The sequence below is a fragment of the Euphorbia lathyris genome, chromosome 3 (assembly GCF_963576675.1).
Source record: "Euphorbia lathyris chromosome 3, ddEupLath1.1, whole genome shotgun sequence".
Classification (NCBI taxonomy): domain Eukaryota; kingdom Viridiplantae; phylum Streptophyta; class Magnoliopsida; order Malpighiales; family Euphorbiaceae; genus Euphorbia; species Euphorbia lathyris.
This window is the reverse complement of record NC_088912.1, coordinates 37,286,277-37,308,065: the sequence shown is the minus strand read 5'-3', so window position 1 is coordinate 37,308,065 and position 21,789 is coordinate 37,286,277. Positions and strand designations below refer to the sequence as shown.

Genomic DNA, 21,789 nt, shown 5'->3' with positions numbered 1-21,789 from the left:
AGTTTGAATAATGTTAAAGTTTTGTGCTGCAGCATTTAAGTGATAATAAAACAAACCAATTAAAATTTTGTCCAATATATATTAATATAATGGGTTTAAAAATAGTAAAGGTGAATTTCAGTTTTCTGGCAAAAGAAAAAGGTTCAGCCAGCCATTTGATAAAAGAAGAGGGTATTATTGGAAAGTTTTTCATTTAACCCTCCTTACCCCTCAGATCGGGGTGCATTAAAAACAAGGGAAAATTTACCCTCACTTACCCTCATTTACTTTACTCCTCAATTACACCTCAAAACAAACAAGTTAACTTTCGTACACTTACCATACCTTACCTTGAATAACCCTCATCCGAACAAGCCCTTATAATATTATTAACGCTTTGGATTTTTTATTTTTAGCCATCAATGGTCGTTTTGAGGCTTTCAGTGGCCATCAGTGTTAAAAAAGTATAAAGTTCAGTGGCCACAGTGGTCATAATATGAAAATTGGTAAAGTTCAATGTCCATGAGTGTAATTTACCCTCTGTTTAGGGGAAAATTTGATAGTTAACCCAACTTAGGCTTACTCAATAGTCAATACTGAGCACTAGAAATGTGGCTCAATGGCAGTTTGGAGAGCAGCAGTAAGGTGTGGTGTATCTATTTCGGTTTTGATGTTGAGTTGAGCTGTAGAAACTTCAGTTGTTCCTTAGCCGGTGCAATTTCTGTCGCTAACTGCCTGCACTCACTCCCTGTGTATATATATAAAAGATACCACCGATCTTATGCGAGGTCCCATTTCCACACTCTCTCTTACTCTTCCATTTTCTTCATATTCCTCTGCATATCTTACGCCTAAAACCTATCCTTTCATTCGATCCTTTCCTGCCGTCCTACCACTAACTCGTTCTAGATTCCTCGCTTTCTCACCTTGTTCAGTTTCAATTTCTCATTTGATCATGCCTCGGGTAATTTTGTTAACTTTTCTGCGTATCTAATTAATGTTCAAGTTGATAATTATATTTGTTGTTTAACTGTATGCGATTGGTTAATTTGCAGAGAGGGGGCGGGCATGGACAGCAAAGGTGGAAACCGAAGGCCAGTTCAAATGAGCCTTCTTCATCTGGTCAGAGTGCGGCAGTGGAGGCGCTTACTGATAGAGTTGATGGCTTGAGTATGGCGGAGACCAATGGGGTAAGCCATGCTGCGACTCCACCATCCTTGCAGTTTGGTAATGTGCAAATGCTGAATCAAGGAAATTTGCAAGGTCAAAAGGCTATATGGAAGCCTAAGTCTTATGGAACAGTTACGGGACCTTCAACTGTTGAAGTTGAACAGGTGCCTTCCCGTGGAACGGCTGCTGAAGCTCAGAATAAGTCTGGGATGGCTGATACATCATTGGGAACTCCCAAAAGCAGTGTTAATTTGAGCAAGTTATTTAAGGGGAATCTATTGGAAAATTTTGTGGTGGATAATACGACTTACGCTGAAGCGAAAATTAGAGCCACTTTCTATCCTAAATTTGAAAATGAGAAGTCAGATCAGGAGGTACTAATTTTGCTTGTATTTTCTTTTAATGAGTTTTACATTACTTGTATTTAGCCCACAATATTTTCCCTAGTGCTGTTACTCTGTTGATTTTATTAGTTTATTGATGTTTTCTAAATTATGCCCAGATTAGGATCAGAATGATAGAGATGGTCTCCAAAGGACTGGCTACCGTGGAGGTAAGGAGTTTAATTGGTGCTGTGACGTTAATTGTTTAGTGTAAACATACAGTAGTTTCTGCCTATATCAGAATAAGTCATAAGAACAATCTGAGTGAAGTATTGAGACATGCAATTGCATAAAGGGACAATCCAGCAGATGTTACTAGAATAAAGACTTGTGCATTTACTCCCAGAATTTTGTCTTATTCGTCATTGGCATTTTTTCTTCTGGTCAATTGGTTTCTGAATATTGTTGCTTAGATGGTTACTCTGATATTGACATTCCTGCAGGTCTCACTCAAACATTCTGGTTCCCTATTTATGTATGCGGGCAACAAGGGTGGAGCATATGCAAAAAATAGCTTTGGGAATATGTATGTTTTTACCTCCTTCCATCTCTCCCTTTTGATTTATCCATTTTAGTTATCATCTAGTATTATTCTTTTGTTGTTTCACTCTTAGCTGTGCCTTTAGGCATGGTGTGCTTGATTGCACTGCCTGAACCATACTTTTTCAGACTTTATCGATAGTAGGTAGCTTTTTATTATTGCATCAAGTAGCTTACCGGAAATGGTTCTTCAAATGTAGATACACTGCTGTTGGAGTCTTTGTTCTTGGACGGATGTTTCATGAATCATGGGGAACTGCAGCTGCAAAAAAGCAATCAGAGTTCAATGAGTTTCTTGAGGTATTGTCAGAATAACAATTTTGAATTAACATACATTTGAAATGAATTCTCAGAATCTCATTTGGACTTTCCTTTTTTTCTTGCTTCTATTCAAGTTTTGAAATGAAGGATTTTATCTCTCCATCTCTCTTGGTATCTTTTATGACTTTGGTTTCTGAATGCATCAAATTATGTATTTCTGTATATGCATAATGCACGTCGTCTATATTGATTCCAGGTGAATACTGGACTTGACTTTGACTTATATCTTATACTTTACTACATGTTCATTTATCTCTCTGATTTTGATGTCCTCATCATTTTTCCTTCGAAGTTGTTCTTCTTGTTACTATTTGAAGCTACTTGCAATGATATCTTTACTATATCTTCATGGATTTTGACATATACGAGTAATTAATTTAAGCCGATGTAGTTGCGGCGGGCAAGTAAATTCAAATTCAATAAAAAAGGAAAGTCTCCAGGCCTGTTTATTGAGCAAGCCAGTGCGAGTTCACTGCCAGCCTTAGCCTTCTATCCTTTTTTTTTCCCTAGTTCCTACTGTGCAAGTGCAAGTCTTACAATTGTTTTCTTTTTCCCCTAGAAAAATCGGATGTCCATATCAATGGAATTGGTAACTGCTGTTCTAGGAGACCATGGGCAGCGTCCCCGAGAAGATTATGGTAAAGTGTTTCTCTTTCTCTCTCCATTTTAAGATAAGAAATATGAAGCTGCTTAGCTTAAGGCCCTGCAGATTCATTCACAGATGAGAGAAAGGAAGATGTTATTATTTTATTTTTTTGGGGGGTGGGGAACGTCTTGTATTTGTAGGTTCTTTGGTAATAATGTTACTTCCTAGAAGGAAACATGTACGTCACTTCACTGGTTGAATATGAAATTATAGTGTTAGCAGATTGGTACATTTGTCATATTGCTTGAGGACACAATTTTTACTCTCTACTTGCATTCAACATTGTTATAAGCTCTATCCGCTCTTTTGGGGTGTGTTGAGTTGATTTGCTAATGTTTTCAGTTGATGTTCTTTCTATTGCAGTGGTGGTGACAGCAGTCACAGAGTTAGGCAAAGGGAAGCCAAAGTTCTATTCAACTCCTGAAGTGATTGCCTTCTGTCGGAAATGGCGCCTTCCAATAAATCATGTTTGGTTATTCTCAACAAGGTGTGGATTATGCGTACAACAAACAGTTTAAAAATTAGTTCAGTCATTAAAGTGGTATGGTTCCAAGTTATTGTTCTTAAGATTAGCCTGTTGCTTTATTGAAGGAAGTCAGTGACATCTTTTTTTGCCGCTTTTGACGCACTATGTGAAGAAGGAACAGCAACCACAGTGTGTAGAGCTCTTGATGAAGTTGCTGATATTTCTGTGCCAGGTGCTTCATTTATATTGCTTTTGATGTGCTACATCTAACTTTTTTTTGATTATTATGCTACTTTGGCACATTATCTTGGTTAGGTCTTGAAAATATAGTGACAGTTAGAAGTATCTCTTCCATTTACAGTGTAGTGTCTCTTAATTGTCCATGGTGACTAATTGTGGTAGTACATATAGCTATTTCTGGTTCTTTTTAACTAAACTCTCTGTCTTAGTTGGTGTCGCACTAATCTTGCAAGGTTATTATGAGCTGAGACAATAATTAGTGGGAAAATCTAAGTAAATAAATAAATCTGAACTTATAGATACATATGCAACTATTACCTAAGTGATGTAGGTTGTAAAAGAAAACCAGCCAAAAAATATGTTTGGTGTAAAATGCGTACTGCTAAAAGCCCGAGGGTTTTGCTGTTTTACTCCACTACTGTTTGAAGTGCTATTTGTGGTTCCATTGCTCGACTTCTCTACTTGGTTATTGCATCTTAGTGCCGCATTGCTATTGATTTCATTAAACCATTCTCTCAAATGTTATTATAGAAAGCTTCATTTGCCTCGACCTACCTACCTTTCTTTGAAATCTTAGAAAAATTAAGCTGTCTGCTTTAATCCTTCCAGATAGCAGAATAATTTTTATTTGCTGGAATTACTCTGGATACATTAGTAGCTTTTCTCCTTTGAAATACAGGTTCAAAAGACCATATTAAGGTGCAAGGTGAAATCCTGGAGGGTCTGGTGGCTCGTGTTGTAAGTCATGACAGCTTAAAACACATGGAGGAAGTCTTGAGAGAAAATCCTCCTCCACCAGCTGAAGGAGGTATGCTGCTTTACATTGTCTATGGAGGGAATCTTTTTTGTGTATTTGACTGCTTTACCTATTATTGTGCTCTCTTAATTACACAAGATTCTCCTATTGCTTATCTACATTTTTCCTAAGCTCTTTGCCAAATCCATAGTGTTTAAAATTTCTGTAAGCGGGCCCTTATTCATTTCTCCACCCATGTTTTTGTAATTGACGTTTTGGGAATCAGTATTGTTATTTGATCTTGAAAAATTCTTGGGGCACGTATGGAGGGTATTGAAGGGTTAATTTAATATCAGTTTGGCTTCATACTAAAAAGTCGAGCTAAGTCTGCATCAAAGCTTGAAGAATTGATAATTGTAACTGTTACATAGTCTTGTTAAACTAATTGATGCACATTTGGTCAAAATTCAAGAAAATGGTTGTATTGATTTGATTAGCATAATGTGGTTCTGAGGATAGGCAATTGGTGTATATCGAGGCCGTATTATATTTGAGTATGGACTGTAATATGGGCAATGTAATTTCTTTTGTTAATTTGAATCTCCATATCTGGGAAATGTTTGTGTGAATTGAACTTCGTAATCATTTTTCCTCTCCCATTGGGTTCGTGGAATATCGTGACTGCATGCTCTGTAGTTTAGAAATTTGGATTATAGATTCTGATTGGACTAAAGTAAATTCAAGTGAATGTGTGGAATAATTGAGAGATGGTACAAAATGTGGTAAAAAAGAAAAAAAAATTGATAGCTCCTGAATTACAAACTTTTAGACTGCTCTATCGTTCTCTAAAAATTAGACATTACAAAGAAATTAGAGAAAGCATGGAAAGAGCTTTTATGCAGTTGGCATAATCAGTCCTCACTGGGGTCAGTGAGAGTTCTACTGGATGTAGATTTCTTTCTTGCCCAGTCCCTGTTAAGCTTGTCCTTACATTTACTTCTGCATATAGTGTTCCATGAATCCCAGTTATTTCAAGGTTGTATATTTGTCCATGCTCCCTGTTCTCCTCTTTGTTTGTTGCACATATAAATGGAATCCATCCAAGTAAGCAACCATTTTCTGTTTGCTGCTCGATTGTTCTTCTGGAAATACATAACTCAATTCGCATGTTGACGATCTACATGATGTTTTTTTGTTTGATTTTCTAGATTTACATTTTTTCTTCCCTTCTTCAGCTGACCTTGATCTTGGACCAAGTCTTAGGGAAATTTGTGCTGCAAATAGGACTGATGAAAAACAGGTGACCCGAATTATATTAACTTGATATTTGATTAGATGTGCTTTGCTAGTATATTCAGAATATATATTTATGAGGAATTTGTTAAAAGCATCTTTAGTAAAATATTTTTTTCTCGTGAAAATACTATTGCAGCAAATAAAAGCACTGCTTCAGAGTGTTGGTTCTTCTTTTTGCCCTGATAGTTCAGACTGGTTTGGAATTGAAGATTGTGATACCCAATCAAGAAATGCTGACAGATCTGTGGTTTCAAAATTTGTACAATCTCATCCTGCTGATTTTTCAACTACAAAATTGCAGGCAAGGCCATTTTGCATTTTTTTTACTTTGCTGCTTTTGTTAATGACAATTGCCAACATAATGCTGCTAGATTTTGTTGATTTTCATTATAGATGCGGCAGATCTTCCTGTCTTTCATTGAAGATATTGTTCCAAGAGCTGCCTAGATTGAATAGTTGTTTTTGTTTGTCCTTTTAAGATATTTATGTCACTTAATTGATTCAGGAAATGATTCGTTTGCTGGGAGAAAGACGCTTACCAGCTGCTTTTAAATGCTACCATAACTTCCATGAACTTGATTCTGTATCAAGTGAGAACCTTTTCTATAAGATGGTTATTCATGTTCACAGTGACTCAGGATTCCGGCGATATCAAAAAGAGATGAGGTCTTTCTGAGCATAGATTCTACTTTCTTAGTTTGAAATTATCTTTATAAATGTGTTTTCGCATCTCTATTTATCTATATTGTGCATGTTTCTATTGTAGGCAGAAGCCAGGATTATGGCCATTATATCGAGGTAATAACTTTCAGCACTTATCGTTATCTTTAATTTGGGAATTGATCAAGTAGAGGCCTTGTTTTTCCCCTTCCTCCTTTCATACCTTGGCACACCATTAATTTATGTACAAGCATCTATTTTTCAGCTTTATGAATTTGATTGAAGAGACAGATACATGCATACATCAATTCTCCATCTAGGTATTTGGATCTAGGTGTTCTATATGAGCCAAGGATTTGTCACAAAAACATACATAGAACACAGATTTTATTTGATCCTTCTTTCTCGTGATTTGTCATAATATACCTCCTTTTGATTAAAAAAAAAAAAAATTGTTGATACATATTATATAATTGAACATTGAAGTTAAAATCAGTTGTTTTCGCACTTTCAATTTGTTACAGTATTAAATAGATATTGTTAGTAGTTGGTATTTAAGTAAGTAGGTGGGAAGTAAGGAGTTAGGAATTAAATGTTGATTGTATATATATATCTTGTAATACCTTTGAGCATAATAACAAAATATACTTTCAAATAACCCTTGTGTGGTTACATGGTATCAGAGCCAAACATTTTGGCTTAGGAAAGTATTTCTCTGAGTTTGAACGATAAACGACGGTCCGGGTTGGAAGTCGATTTTTCAAACACGTCTTTTCATCTCACCGCCCCCTCCATTAGATTCCCCTGCCGCCGATCTGTCGGGTCGCTGAACTCCGGCAAGCAGAAAGTCCGCGCGTAAGGCTCACGCGCCGCTTCTCTCTCCGTTCGCCGCCGTTTTTCTTCTGTCAGCCTCGCCTCGGTATCTCCGGCCTGTCTGTGTGGTTAGATTCTCGTTGTGGTAACTCCGGTCAGTCTCCTTCTTTGTGGTTACTCGGCTTGTGTTCGGTTTCCTCCCATTTTTTCTGATCTGATCTGATTTTTTCTTTACAATAGAGGTTGCTATATTTGCCCTACTTTATCTTGGTCCTGTTAAAATTATCAGTAGTGCGTTCTTTGAATTTTTTGAATTTTTTGGTGGTCACTGTCATTTGCTTGGATTGACAATGAGTGAGGAAAGGGATAAGAAAGTCATGACTGAAATTACTGTTGGTACCACTCGAATTACGGACAGAAAATTGACTGGAGTTAAGGATTACACTCAGTGGAAACGTACTATTACTCGGTACATTAATAGTGTTGATTTGGGGGATCATTTGAGTAATAATCCTCCACCTAGAGATGATCAGGGAAGTAGGAAGAAATGGATGATGGTAGACTATAAACTGTTTAATCTGATTCAGAATACTTTGGACTCTACTATTGATGACATTGTGACTCATTGTGATACTGTCAAAGAAATGTGGGAATACTTAGAGTCTATGTATGCTAGTAAACAAGACTTGACTCATATTCATAACTTGCTGTCTTCATATTATCGTCCTCAGAGAAAGGGCCGCACCTTCTTTCAGTATTATAATGAATGTAAGCAGATTTGTGAGGAGAAACGGTCTCGATTTCCTATGACAGCTGATGTTAAGCAGATGCAAGAGGATGATGATCGTATATTTGTTCTTGGATTTCTGGAGGGTCTTGGTCCTGAATTTGAAATAGCACGCAACCAGATATTAACCAGTGGGACACTTCCCTCCTTTGCTGACCTCTATGGTCGACTTCTTCCCGTGTGTAAGGATATTGAAAAGACGTCTGATGTGATGTCTCAAGAGACAATGGCTCTGGTGAGCAATACGACACATGGAGTTCAAAGTGGTCCTCAGAATTCCACTACTCACCGTATCTCTCAAAGTGGTCTTCAGTTATGCCATCATTGCGGTAAAGAGGGACATATTAAAAAGAACTGTTGGAAGCTACATGGTCGGCCTCAGAAAGGTACCAATCGAAAGTTTGCTCACATTGCTGCTGGTGATGGTATCCTACCGTCCCCTCAATCTTCGTCTTCTACTCCTACTGTCACTATCTCTGTTGATGAATATGCTCGACTTCAGCAACTGTCTCTTGATCATGGTGCCTCCCAGTCCGCCACTACTGCTTTGGCTAATACAGGTAATCGGGCTGCTTGTCTCTCCACCTCATCCCGTAGTTGGGTTATTGATTCTGGTGCTACCGATCACATGACTGGTAACACAAGTATTCTTTCTTCTTTTGATTCTAATATCAATCTGCCATCTGTTACTTTAGCTAATGGAGCCACCGCTTCTGTAAATGGTCATGGAACTGCTCATCCTACCTCCAAAATCTCTTTATCCTCTGTTTTATGTCTTTCTCAATTTCCTTTTAATCTGTTATCTGTTAGTCAACTCACCAAAGCCCTTAATTGTTGTGTTGTTTTCTTCCCAACTTATTGCCTTTTTCAGGATCTTGGGACGAAACAGAATATTGGTAGAGGGAAACTGGTGAATGGGTTGTATGTTCTTGACTCCACTGAAGCGGTGCCAAGACCAATTGCCTGTACAAGCTCCTCTCTGTTGCAACTTCATTGTCAGTTTGGTCATCCATCTCTTCCTGTCTTGCAGAAAATGTGTCCGAGTCTTCCAAGGAACTCTATTTTGGAGTGTGAAGCATGTCAGTTTGCTAAGCACCATCGTGTTCCATATTCTCCTCGGATAAATAAACGTGTTGAGTCTGTCTTTGATTTAGTTCACACTGATGTGTGGGGTCCTTGTCCTATTGTTTCTAAACTTGGTTATCGTTATTTTGTGACTTTTATGGATGATTTTTCTCGAGTTACATGGCTTTATCATTTGAAGCACCGTTCAGATTTATTTACTGTTTTTTGTGCTTTTCATGCTAAGATTAAAACTCAATTTAATAAAAATATTTGTATTTTGCGAAGTGACAATGCCAAAGAATACTTATCCAGTACTTTTCAGTCATACATTCTCCAACATGGTATTATTCATCAAACGTCATGTGTTGTTACACCACAACAGAATGGTGTAGCTGAAAGGAAGAATCGCCACTTACTTGAAGTCACCCGGGCTATCATGTTCCAAATGCAAGTCCCGAAAATATTCTGGGCAGATGCTGTTTCCACTGCCTGTTACCTCATCAATCGTATGCCGTCCGCTGTTCTTCAGGGTCAGATTCCATACTCTATCTTGTTTCCTTCTCAATCTTTATTTTCTCTTGCCCCTCGTATTTTTGGGTGTACTTGTTTTGTACACGATATTCGTCCTCAAGTCTCCAAACTTGACCCCAAATCTCTCAAGTGTGTATTTTTGGGATATTCTCGAAGTCAAAAAGGGTACCGTTGTTACTCTCCATCCTTGGGGCGCTATCTTGTGTCGGCTGATGTCACGTTCTTTGAGAATACGTCTTTCTTCCGTCCATCTTCCCCTTCACCCTCTTCTCCTGCTGATACATCTGATGATGATTTTTTGATCTATACTGTAAGTGAACAGGTTGTCCCTCGTCCTATTCGTCACGTTTATTCTAGGCGTGTGCAGCCTGCGGTTACGACACCTGCTCCAGGACCAGTCACCAATGATACCTCATCTGTTTCGGCTCCAGATCCTACACCTTCATCTGAACCCAGTCTTGATCTCCCTATTGCTCTTCGGAAAGGTACAAGGTCTTGCACTTACCCTATCTCCTCCTTTGTTTCTTATAATGCCTTATCACCCTCTTCCAAGTGTTTTGTAGCTACCTTAGATTCCATTGCAGTTCCAAAATCCCTTTTAGAGGCTATGGATCATCCTGATTGGCTAGAGGCAATGAAAGAAGAACTGAATGCACTCGAACAAAATCACACTTGGGACCTTGTGGACTTACCAAAAGATCGGAAGAAAATTGGTGCTCGGTGGATCTGGACTGTTAAGATGAATCCTGATGGTACTGTTGCTCGAGTGAAGGCTCGCTTGGTTGCTAAAGGCTATGCTCAGACTTATGGTCTTGATTATTTCGATACTTTCTCTCCTGTTGCCAAACTCACCTCTGTCCGTCTGTTCATTTCTTTAGCTGCCACTTACAATTGGGAGCTTCATCAATTGGACGTTAAAAATGCTTTCTTGCACGGTGACCTGAATGAAGAGGTTTATATGGAGCAACCTCCTCGATTTGTTGCTCAGGGGGAGTCTGGAAAGGTGTGCAGATTAAGAAAGTCTCTGTATAGTTTGAAGCAATCTCCTCGTGCATGGTTTGGTAAATTCAGTGCCGCAGTAATGGAATTCGGCTTACACAGAAGTGCATATGATCCCTCTGTTTTCTACTTCAGTTCTAGCTCTGGATGCATTCTACTGGTTGTGTATGTTGATGATATCATAATTACAGGAAGTGCTGTTGCTCGGATTAAGGAGTTGAAGAAGTTCCTTGGTACTTGCTTCCAGACAAAGGATCTTGGTCCTTTGAAATACTTCTTGGGAATAGAGGTATCTCGCAGTAGGAAAGGAATTTGTTTAAATCAGAGAAAATACTGTTTAGATATGCTGAAAGATGCAGGTCTAATTGAGGGAAAGACGTGTGATGCTCCAATGGTGCCCAATGTGAAGTTGAAGTCTGATGATGGTGACTTACTCAAAGAACCTGAGAAATACAGGAGAATTGTTGGCAAACTGAATTATCTCACAATTACTCGTCCTGACATTTCATTTCCTGTGAGTGTGGTAAGTCAATTCATGTCCTCACCTAGAACAATGCATTGGGATGCTGTTACTCACATCCTAAGGTATCTAAAGGGAGCTCCTGGACGAGGCTTGTTATATCAAAATCATGGACATCACATCGCAGAAGGCTTCACTGATGCAGACTATGCTGGAGATTTGTCAGACAGACGCTCTACTACTGGGTACTGTGTATTTGTTGGGGGAAATCTAGTTTCATGGAAGAGTAAGAAGCAAAGTGTAGTTTCTAGATCCAGTGCAGAATCTGAATACCGAGCTATGGCACAGGCTACGTGTGAACTTGTGTGGTTACGTCGTCTACTTGGCGAAATTGGGTTTGACCAGATAAAACCAATGAAGTTATACTGTGATAATAAAGCAGCTATCTATATTGCAAATAACTATGTGTTTAATGAAAGAACAAAGCATATAGAAGTTGACTGTCATTTTACTCGAGAGAAGTTGGAGGATGGTACAATCACAACTCCACATGTCAGAACCGGAAGTCAATTAGCAGATGTGTTCACCAAGGCTTTACCAGGAACTCGAGTCAATTACATTTGTAACAAGCTGGGCATGATAAATATCTATGCTCCAGCTTGAGGGGGAGTGTTACAGTATTAAATAGATATTGTTAGTAGTTGGTATTTAAGTAAGTAGGTGGGAAGTAAGGAGTTAGGAATTAAATGTTGATTGTATATATATATCTTGTAATACCTTTGAGCATAATAACAAAATATACTTTCAAATAACCCTTGTGTGGTTACACAATTTAAATTAGTTGCTCTTGTTTGAAGTTAAACATATATAGAGTTGAAAGGTGGATATCAGGGGGAACTAGGACGAAGGGGTGTTGGAAAGGGTTTGTAAGAGACTTGGAGGTGGTTGCTTTTTAATTTATGGGATATCCATCTAATACTTGCAATATTTACTCAGGTTTTTTTGTCGACATTAATTTATTCAAGGCTGACAAGGCGAAAACTGCTGAAATTGCAAAACACAGCAATTACATGAACAAAACTGTCAATGATGATGAAACCATATCAACAAAAGATGGTTTGGCTGATGATGATGCCAATTTAATGATCAAATTAAAATTTCTTACATACAAGGTACACCTATAAGCGATCTTCTTAATTGATATTTAAGGTATGAGTTGGTCCACTTATGCTTGAAGCTAGAAGTTTTCATATGCAATGCATTCATGCTGTTTGTTGAAACACATTTCTGCTTGAGATGGTTAGAAGTTGTTTAAGAGTGTCTGAATAGTTGCCGGTTGTCTGCCTTGTTGTGGAGACATCTAGTATGTGCATGGTATGTGGTGCATGAGCAGAGAATTGCTTGTCTGATATAGCAAAATTTATCTTCAGAGTATAAAGAGAGTTAAAAATGGCGTCCTTCACTTGTTTGTGGTTTGTTTTTAGGGCTTTTAGAGGAGTGTCCTGATTGTCATTTAACATTTTTTTATGGCTTTTTCTATTTTGTTGAGGTTAGAGGACACATTGTTCTCCTTCTTTTGTCATATATATATATATTAATTAAAAATGTTGAATAGAGAGATGTTGTTTGCTTGGGGATGAGCAAGATTTATTTTCTATAGTTTTGACAACACTTGTTTTGTTTTTGGTAAATATGCTTATTTTCCTCTATATTTTTTTCTCAGTATTTTTTTCTTTTACACAGCTAAGAACCTTCCTGATCCGCAATGGTTTGTCGAATCTTTTCAAGGATGGTCCCTCTGCTTACAAGGCCTACTACCTTAGGTAGGGTTTTATTCTTGTTTGTAATAGCTGGTGATGAAAACTTGAATGCTTGGCTTTTGATGTTCTCTCGAATTTTATGCATCAAGTGGGACTGATAAACATCTCAGTGCTTTTTGGGAAACCAGTTGAGTGAACCTAGTTGGAGATCTAGGATGTGGTTTATTGTCATCAATTTTCTTTGCTAATCTAAAATGACTAGTAAATCCAACCCATTATTACTTGAATAGTAAAATATGGGAATATTGATACCCATTCTGAATGAATTTAAACAATGTATTTGGAGCCTGTATATCTATCTATTTTTATACTTTTTTTTAGTGAAATTTCTGTGACTGTAACGATGTTTCTCTCTATGACTTGAAAAACAAGTGACAATTATAAAAAAAGCGAAGAAATTAGTATATGGTCTTGAGTGCATAGTCAAAAACTACTAAATGAAATACTAGTGGAATTAATATATTTGTGGTCTGCAATTTACTGGAATGTGACAAAAAGAGGTATTCTTGACACAAAGATGAAATCAAATGTTCTTTTGTGAAGGACAAAAGGACACTAATAAATTTTTCCATGTTATCCTTTAATGCCAGTGTGTTAATTTGCTTATAATTGTCCGCAAAGATGTTTCCAGTTCATATCTTCTGTTCAAATAGTTATGACTTCTGTCTGTCATGCTGGGTGTTCAGTATTTTATATTTAGAATGTGTCTGAATAGGTTTTTCTTTCTCTCTTGAAACTTTTATATTGACTTTGACATTGCAGGCAAATGAAAATATGGGGGACCTCAGCTGGAAAGCAGAGAGAACTCAGCAAGATGCTTGATGAATGGTACCATCATTTGTGTTTCCTCTTGCAGCCAGGGCTAATCTCAGATTTCTTTCTGTGCTAAAGGAATGTTTTTCACATTAATGTTCAGGGCTGTCTACATTCGAAGAAAGTGTGGAAAGAAACAGTTGTCCTCCTCAATATACTTGAGTGAAGCTGAGCCTTTTCTTGAACAATATGCACGTCGAAGTCCAGAGAATCAAGCTCTGATAGGATCTGCTGGAAGTTTCATCAGGGCAGAGGATTTCTTGGCTATTGTGGAAGGAGGAAGGGATGAGGAGGGTGATCTTCAAACAGAGCGGGAGGTGGCTCCTCCAAGCCCTATTCCCTCAATGAGAGACACTGTTGAAAAGAACCAGGCTTTGATTGTATTCTTTCCTGGTAAATAACTTGCTTTTGCTGTTAGCTTTGGAAGAGCATTATGATGGCTTATCAACTGCTTGTTTGCTTAAGAAAATTGGTAGATTGTGTAGTCTCTCGTTTTTTCATATCTAAAAGTTTGATTGCTAATTGTTGGTGTATTTTATAGATTTTAGGAATTGCATAGGCTTCATGTTTTTCCCTTTTGTAGAAATACCTATTCTTGGCTTTTTTTAGCATCTTACTGATGAACTATGCAACTGGATTTTTTAGGCATGTTCTATCACTTAAATCCAATTTTAGCATCTCTTTACACATTGAAAATGGAACAGTTTGAAGAGTTAATGGAGATTTTTTTATGGTTTTCTCTTGCTTATTGGTTCATCTTGATAATGATCTTTCAATTGTATGCAGGAATACCTGGTTGTGCTAAGTCTGCACTTTGCAAGGAATTACTAAATGTTGCTGGAGGACTTGGAGATGATCGTCCACTCCATAGTTTGATGGGGGACCTTGTGAAAGGTATGTTATAGAGCAATTAACCTTCCGGCAAAGGAACAAAGAACTAACAGTTTCATTTCATGTTATAGATGCTACAAATTCTCCTTTCATGGAATTGATATGTTCAATTCATATATGCATTACTTTCTCGTTCAAATATTTATGCTTTCCAAATTCAGGTTATGCTTACTACGCATGCAAAACAATTTGATTGTTGCTTTTGCATTCAATACGGGATTTTATGTGTTCATATCTGTTGTCAATAAACTCCTTGAGTTCATGGCTGGCTATTTATATTGAGTACCAAATATTCAGTTGAACTCATCAGGTTTTTTTCCTTCTTAATAATGGATAGAAGTACAGAAAATATTAGAAATATGAAAGGTCAGGACAAGTAAATTCAAACTAACTTTTGTTGTCAAATAAACCTTTCACCTTTCATTTTTAAGCAGATTTAGTTCAACTCGCAAGTTGCGTAACCTAACTCAATAATTATGAATTACTCGATCAACTTAAGAGTTGAATTGAATCGGTCCAAAATTTGAAGTCGGAGAGCTTATTTGCCAAACAGAGTTGGTTTGGATATATTTGTCCTACTTGCCTGGTTGTAGGGGTTTTTTGTACTTATATCTGGCTGACATAGTTTGCAAATTAGGAAGAACAGTTACTGCAGTCCTCCCAATGAATTATAAAAAAGATTGAGTTCATTGAGATCATTTATTATAACTTTCAAGTCCATGATGGAAGTAAAAATGTGAAACCTGTCACCCTCATACTATGTCAATTTCTGCATAAAGCCATTTATTATAACTCAGTATGTAACGTTTTACCTTACTATATTCCTTAACCCTGTTGTGATGCTGAAAATGGCTACAAGTTATTTGTTCTGTCCCCTATTTTAAGCTAATTTTACTATAGGGCTTTTCACTTCTGAAACATAGAGGCTGGATTTTTTTGTCCTTGTGATAGGAAGGTATTGGCAGAAGGTTGCTGATGAACGCAGGAGAAAACCATATTCTATAATGCTTGCTGATAAGAATGCACCAAATGAAGAAGTTTGGAGACAGGTAACTCAGTTGTCATCTGCCTACCACAATTTAGCATGTTGCTGTGATGAACCATTGAAAATATCATGAATCAAGTCCAAGTTACTTCGATAATCACCTTGCTTTTTTGGCAAGTACTCATCCAGTGGTGGAACATTTGGGTTGATTGTTTTCTGCTGGTAGCATTATATTAACTCACTCTGTAATTTGAATATAGACTTGGAATCTAGACTGCAAATTTGCAATTATTTTATTCCTTGGTTTTCTTGAGCATGTGGGTTAGGTAAGGCATGTTGGTTTTTGTGATTGTCCAAACTGCAGCATCATAATTAGGTGATAGCCCTGCCGGAGGCTATAGTTGATCATAGTATACTGTAATTGCTCTTGGTTTTGACATGCATTAGAGGTGCATTAGTTCTTTCTTAAGAACATTGCCATTTAAACTTAGTAAATGAACTTCAAGGTTATGATACCCTTATTCCATTTGCTTCAAGATTGAAGATATGTGTCGCAGTACTCAAGCTTCAGCTGTTCCTGTTGTACCTGATTCCAAAGGTTTTTCTCCATTCCCGCTATTAAAGCTGCTTACTTGTCATGTTTATTTGTGATGTAAACTAATAATGAATTGATTATGATTTTCCTTTTGGTATCTATATTTGGCATCTGTCTGATGCTATTAAGTTGGTTCTCTTGATGGCTGCTATGACTATTGTCACTTGGAACTTAGTTTCCAGAAATTTCTTCATGATGAGAGAATAACCATCATGTGAGATTTACAGATTCATGAAATTAGATTGGGATGAATGTCGTAGATTAGTTATGCTCCCTCAAAAAGTTGCTCTTTACTTTCAATCTTCGTAGACTTCCTGTGCTTTGTGGACGTACTCTAATGCATATTCTGCTGTTGACTGATAATCTTTGTTTGTTGTTGAAAATTCAGGAACTGATTCAAATCCATTTTCTCTTGAAGCATTAGCTGTTTTCACTTTTCGTGTTTTGCAACGAGTTAATCATCCGGTAGTTCTCATCTTTAGTTTCTCTTTTCTCTTGCAAATTTTATAAAACATAACTTTGATATATTTACCTGGCCTTTCCATTTCACTCTGAAATTTTTAAGGGCAATCTGGACAATGGATCTCCAAATGCTGGTTATGTGCTGCTGATGTTTTATCATCTTTATGATGGCAAGGTATCCTTTTGAAAGAAAAACGAAGTTGTGTTTATATACAATGTCTATAATATATGTTATAATTTGTAATTTATCCTGCTTACTTTTTTCAGAACCGAAATGAGTTTGAAAGTGAATTGATTGAACGTTTTGGCTCACTAGTGAAGATGCCATTGCTGAAATCAGACAGGTAATTGAATCTAAGACACTTTGAGGGGAAAATCATTTTGGGAGAGTGGGACCTTTATGTCATTTCTTAAATTCTAATATTGTGTATCATATTTTATGAAATAATTCATTTTTTGTTAGATGAAGTAACTAGCTTAATGGATTTTGTGGCTTGTATTTCTAGAAAGGCGGGATAATAGTTTGAGAATTTGATTTAGAGTGAGAGCATAAGATGATCTAGCGTTTTTTTTCTTTTGAGGTCATGAACAGTAATAGTTGGGCGTATGTTAGAAACTTAAAAGGCAAACAATAATATAAAAGAGAAAGATTGATAGATTGATAGATCTTAGCAGAGACAGCTATTGGAATGGAAATAGAAACAAGAAAAACAAAAGATAAAATGGATAGAGTTTAACCCTCTAATCCCAACAGGAAAACCCCCCCTCTCTACTAGGTAGAGCCACTCCAATACTAGCCAAACGACAATTCCAATAATAATCCTTTACTTCTCAATAACCATCCCTTATATACTAGTGACTCATACACTAAATACCTATAATAATGTCTTGTACCTGAAATGCCCTTATCCCAACTAATGGGCTAGCCATTCTCTAACAACGTATAAGGCCCTTGGGGATTAGTCGGATTTGTATTTTTGTATTTTTTTTATTTGTGAATAAACAACTTATTATGTCACTGTAGTTAAAATATGTATCATACTATCTAAAAATAATAATTTAAAATGCTTTAATATAGAAAAACATGTATATTTGTAACATATATCCTTAAAAATGTGTCAAAAACAACATTTTAACAACAATATTATTAAAATAACTAAAACAAGTAAAAAAATAATGTCCATAAAGTAATATAATTCACAGTTTAGACTCACACACCAGGTGAATTATTTCAACACGCGAAAGACGAATCGAGGATAGATACAAACTTACCCTTACGAGAGAGACGACCAGCTTCGGCTAAAGCCAAAACTATCAAATAATGTCCTTGGAGTCTTAAACCATTTCATGGAAACAACTAGAGAATGCAAAAATATCCAAGCATTATGCCATCCGCTTTAGTTTTGAATATCCAAGCATTATGCCATCAGAAACTCTAATAAACCTGGTAGTCAGTTGCACGGACTTGTAGACCCGGGATCATAAATGTTAAGCATAAGAGATTTCGAGAATATGAAAAATTAAACATAGGACATGCATTGCATAGAAAAAAGATTATAAGGGTTACTGATTTCATAAAGAAAACTAAACTTTGTATTACTACTCGAGTCCCTTACAAACAAGGGGTTTATTCACATTTACGTTTCAGAAGTTCGTTGTTCAGTTGAAATGAGTACCCAAACCCCTTGTTTGTAAGGGACTCGAGTAGTAATACAAAGTTTAGTTTTCTTTATGAAATCAGTAACCCTTATAATCTTTTTTCTATTCAATGCATATCCTATGTTCAATTTTTCATATTCTCGGACTGTCCACTGCTTAACGTTTATGATCCCGGGTTTGCAAGTCTGTGCAACTGACTATCGGGTTTATTAGAGTTTCTGATGGCATAATGCTTGGATATTCAAAACTAACGCGGACGGCATTTCCCGGACCATAATGCAAAAATATATTGGATAGTTGGATCTTTTGTTTGTTGATTATTTGAACTTCTACTTACGAATGTATTGATTCAAAAATGCCCGCTTGGCTGTTAAGCATTTGACCCTAGTAGATGAAGAAATGGAAAAAAAAAAATTGGCCTCATTGAAATTTTACTTGAGTTTATTATTTTTATGTAATCTTGTGATATTTCATAGAATTTTGGATACTGACGTGGGATCATGACATGGACCTACTCAATTTTTTTTTTTTTTTTGTGCAAATTTATTTTCCAGCATGGATGAAGATGTGACCTAAAGGGCTTACTGGTCCAAATAAAAGTACTGCTATGTGGGTTTTTTTCTGCTTATTTGTTGTTCTTCTACATAATGAACTTTGTGTTAGGGATTCAAATTCTTTTTACCTATCCTTGCCATTGACTGAATATGTATGACTTGCATCCCTTGTGTTGTAGGAGCCCTCTGCCAGATCCTGTGAGGATGATTTTGGAGGAGGGAATAAATCTATACAAACTTCATACAAGCAGGCATGGCAGGTGTGTAGTTATTGTGTGCTTTCTGCTCAGATTTTTTCTTTACATTCTCTATAGTGTGGGCTTTCTGGACATGTAAATTCAGATTCAGATATAAAGAAATGTGTTTGCGAATCTGTTGAATTAAAAAATGCACCTTCTCATCATAGGAAGTCATTATATTTTCCTCCATATTGTTTATGTTGTTTTCATTGCATGGTTATGGTGCCATATGTGTTTGCTGATTTGCTTGCATATTTGTGTAAAATTACTCATTTAATTATATGTCTTCATTTTACTTTCAGATTGGAGTCCACTAAAGGATCATATGCAAAGGAGTGGTCAAATTGGGAGAAGCGGTTGCGGGAGGTTTTGTTTGGCAATGCTGAGTATCTCAAATCCGTTCAGGTTTACACCTTCTACCTTGTTCATGCATTTGCGGAAGCGGGTGTTAGATGGGTGGCCTTCTGTAGTGATCTATTTTTGATGATCATCAGTAGCCTCATCCTCAGTCACCTACATTGAATTGAAATCTACTGTAATTATCTACATACTAATGTTTGTTAAAAGAAAAAATATCTGCATACTAACGAACAAGGCCATTACCCAACTCTTTCCAGCCATCCCAATTTGTGGTCCTCCCAGTTTTGGTGTCAAATAGTGAATTTTGCAACTTATATGTACGCAGGTTCCATTTGAGTCTGCAGTTCAGCAAGTGCTGGAACAACTAAAAGCTATTGCCAAAGGAGAATACACAACAACACCACTTACTCACAGAAAGAAACTTGGAACAATTGTTTTTGCTGCAGTCAACCTGCCTGTTGCAGATATTTCCCGACTCCTCAAAAATGTAAGCAAAAGTTCTGCTGTTTTATGTTCTCCAAAGTTGCTGGTGACGTTTGGCATGCTGAAGACTTGGTCATTCACATATAGTGTATGTTGTTTTAGGATTTTGCGTCTCAGGTCTTGCAGGATTTTATCACTAAACTAGTCTAAACCTTCTCATTTGAACATCTAGTAAATCAAATCGATATTTTGCGAGGTTAGGAGTTCCTTCAAGGTGGATGTAAGGGTTAAAAAAGTCGATCGGAATTCAGAACACATGTGCCCTCTTGTCTTAGCCATACATGTCTATTCTCTGCCATTCATATATACATTTTATTATCTTCAAGTGATAGCTGAATATAACCAATTTGTAGATTCATTGCTTTCCATGCGACAAAATAACTCTGGAAAGTATGATCACCTTATTCTTCTTTGTGATCGGTGATAAGCTCAGATAATAATATTAGTTTTCACCTTTTGCTTTGTTCATTTTTCTCTTCTAGGTTTGTCTCCTAAAATGGTCATATACGGAATTCGAGTGATAGTTTCGCTGGGATGATAAATATATCTTGTGCTGATTAATTGTGATTTATTCTTTGAACAGATGGCTCAGACGAACCCCAAGGTCGAAGCCTTTCTCCAGAACAAGGATATTGAGTACAGCCTGAAGAGGGCTCATGTAACGCTTGCCCATAAAAGAAGTCACGGTGTTGCAGCCGTTGCAAATTTTGGAATCTTCCTCCATCAGATGGTTCCAGTAGAATTTACAGCTCTTCTCTTCACGGATAAAATGGCAGCATTAGAAACTGAAGTCGGCTCTATCGATGGCGAAAAAATAGTTTCAAAAAACACATGGCCGCATGTTACCATATGGACTGGAGAGAAAGTAGCAGCCAAGGAGGCCAATATGCTGCCTCAATTACTGTCAGAGGGGAAAGCAACCCGTGTCGAAATCAGCCCACCCATCACCATATCTGGTACGCTGGAATTCTATTGAGTCCGCAAATGGATTTGTCACGGGATTAGGCTTGGAAGTTTTTATTGTTACAAGTATATCACTTAGGAGTAGATTTTATAAGAAATTTTGAAAGGATGAGGAGGCACATTTTGGTAGAAATTAGCTTCTGAGTGATTGATGTTTGTATAGGCGAAGATGAAGCAATATATGTAATGAGATTTTGTTTTAGGTTTTGTGTGTCATTTTAATATTTCTAATATAAAAGCTGTAATAAGTCATCCTGCAAGTTCTAATATTTGACCAAATCTTGGCTATGTTGCTGAATTAATATAGTTGATTTCTTTACAGATTGAGTATACTTTCCTTTGATGTTTTATTTCATTTGAGCTTGCCTAAGATTTATATATGCAAATTTATTTACGTGCAATACAAACATGAATTCAATTCATTTTCCAGAACAGCTTATAGTTGATAATTTATTAATGTTGTCAAAAACCATCGAAATTTATAGTTGGGTTATGGATCATTTGATTCAATAAAGTGACTTGGGTTGGTCGGTTGGATAATAAATAATATATATTAATTATACATAATTATTTTGTAAATTATATATATGTATAACTACAAATAAATAGAATTAATTTCTACAAAATATTATGACTAAATAAAAAAATATAAAAAACTATTAAATTATATGTTACCAAAAATTTAATTTTAAATTAAAAATTAAAAAATAAGATAAGGATCGTTTCAAAAAAAAAAAAAGATAAAGATAATATTTTAATTCAAGAAAAATATAATTCAACATAAATAATACATTAAATTAAAATTTAGAATATATTTTAAATTGTATTTAGAAAATCACAACCAATTTTTTTTTATTTTATTGTTGAACTAAT

General features: G+C 36.5%; 1 protein-coding gene across 1 annotated transcript; it reads left to right on the top strand.

Annotated features, from left to right (window-relative positions):
• Positions 1-599: 599 nt before the first annotated feature.
• Positions 600-21,237, top strand: LOC136222087 (tRNA ligase 1). Its single transcript, XM_066009559.1, has 27 exons — positions 600-943; positions 1,035-1,523; positions 1,652-1,702; positions 1,976-2,058; positions 2,273-2,372; positions 2,953-3,031; positions 3,403-3,526; positions 3,631-3,737; positions 4,425-4,553; positions 5,717-5,781; positions 5,914-6,078; positions 6,283-6,443; positions 6,544-6,575; positions 12,089-12,264; positions 12,836-12,915; positions 13,675-13,740; positions 13,829-14,118; positions 14,512-14,619; positions 15,568-15,665; positions 16,139-16,199; positions 16,585-16,661; positions 16,762-16,833; positions 16,926-17,002; positions 19,051-19,131; positions 19,413-19,515; positions 19,796-19,957; positions 20,537-21,237. The coding sequence occupies exons 1-27, from the start codon at positions 761-763 to the stop codon at positions 20,927-20,929; spliced, it is 3,612 nt and encodes a 1,203-aa protein (XP_065865631.1). The 5' UTR covers positions 600-760; the 3' UTR covers positions 20,930-21,237.
• The last annotated feature ends 552 nt before the right edge of the window (positions 21,238-21,789 follow it).

What these genes read in the sequence shown, in the direction of transcription:
- LOC136222087 (XM_066009559.1), top strand. Translation starts at nt 761, where the DNA reads ATGCGAGGTCCCATTTCCACACTCTCTCTTACTCTTCCATTTTCTTCA. An exon ending in ATGAGAAGTCAGATCAGGAG is followed by an intron (nt 1,524 to 1,651) that starts GTACTAATTTTG and finishes AATTATGCCCAG; the next exon opens with ATTAGGATCAGAATGATAGA. An exon ending in ATAGGACTGATGAAAAACAG is followed by an intron (nt 5,782 to 5,913) that starts GTGACCCGAATT and finishes ATACTATTGCAG; the next exon opens with CAAATAAAAGCACTGCTTCA.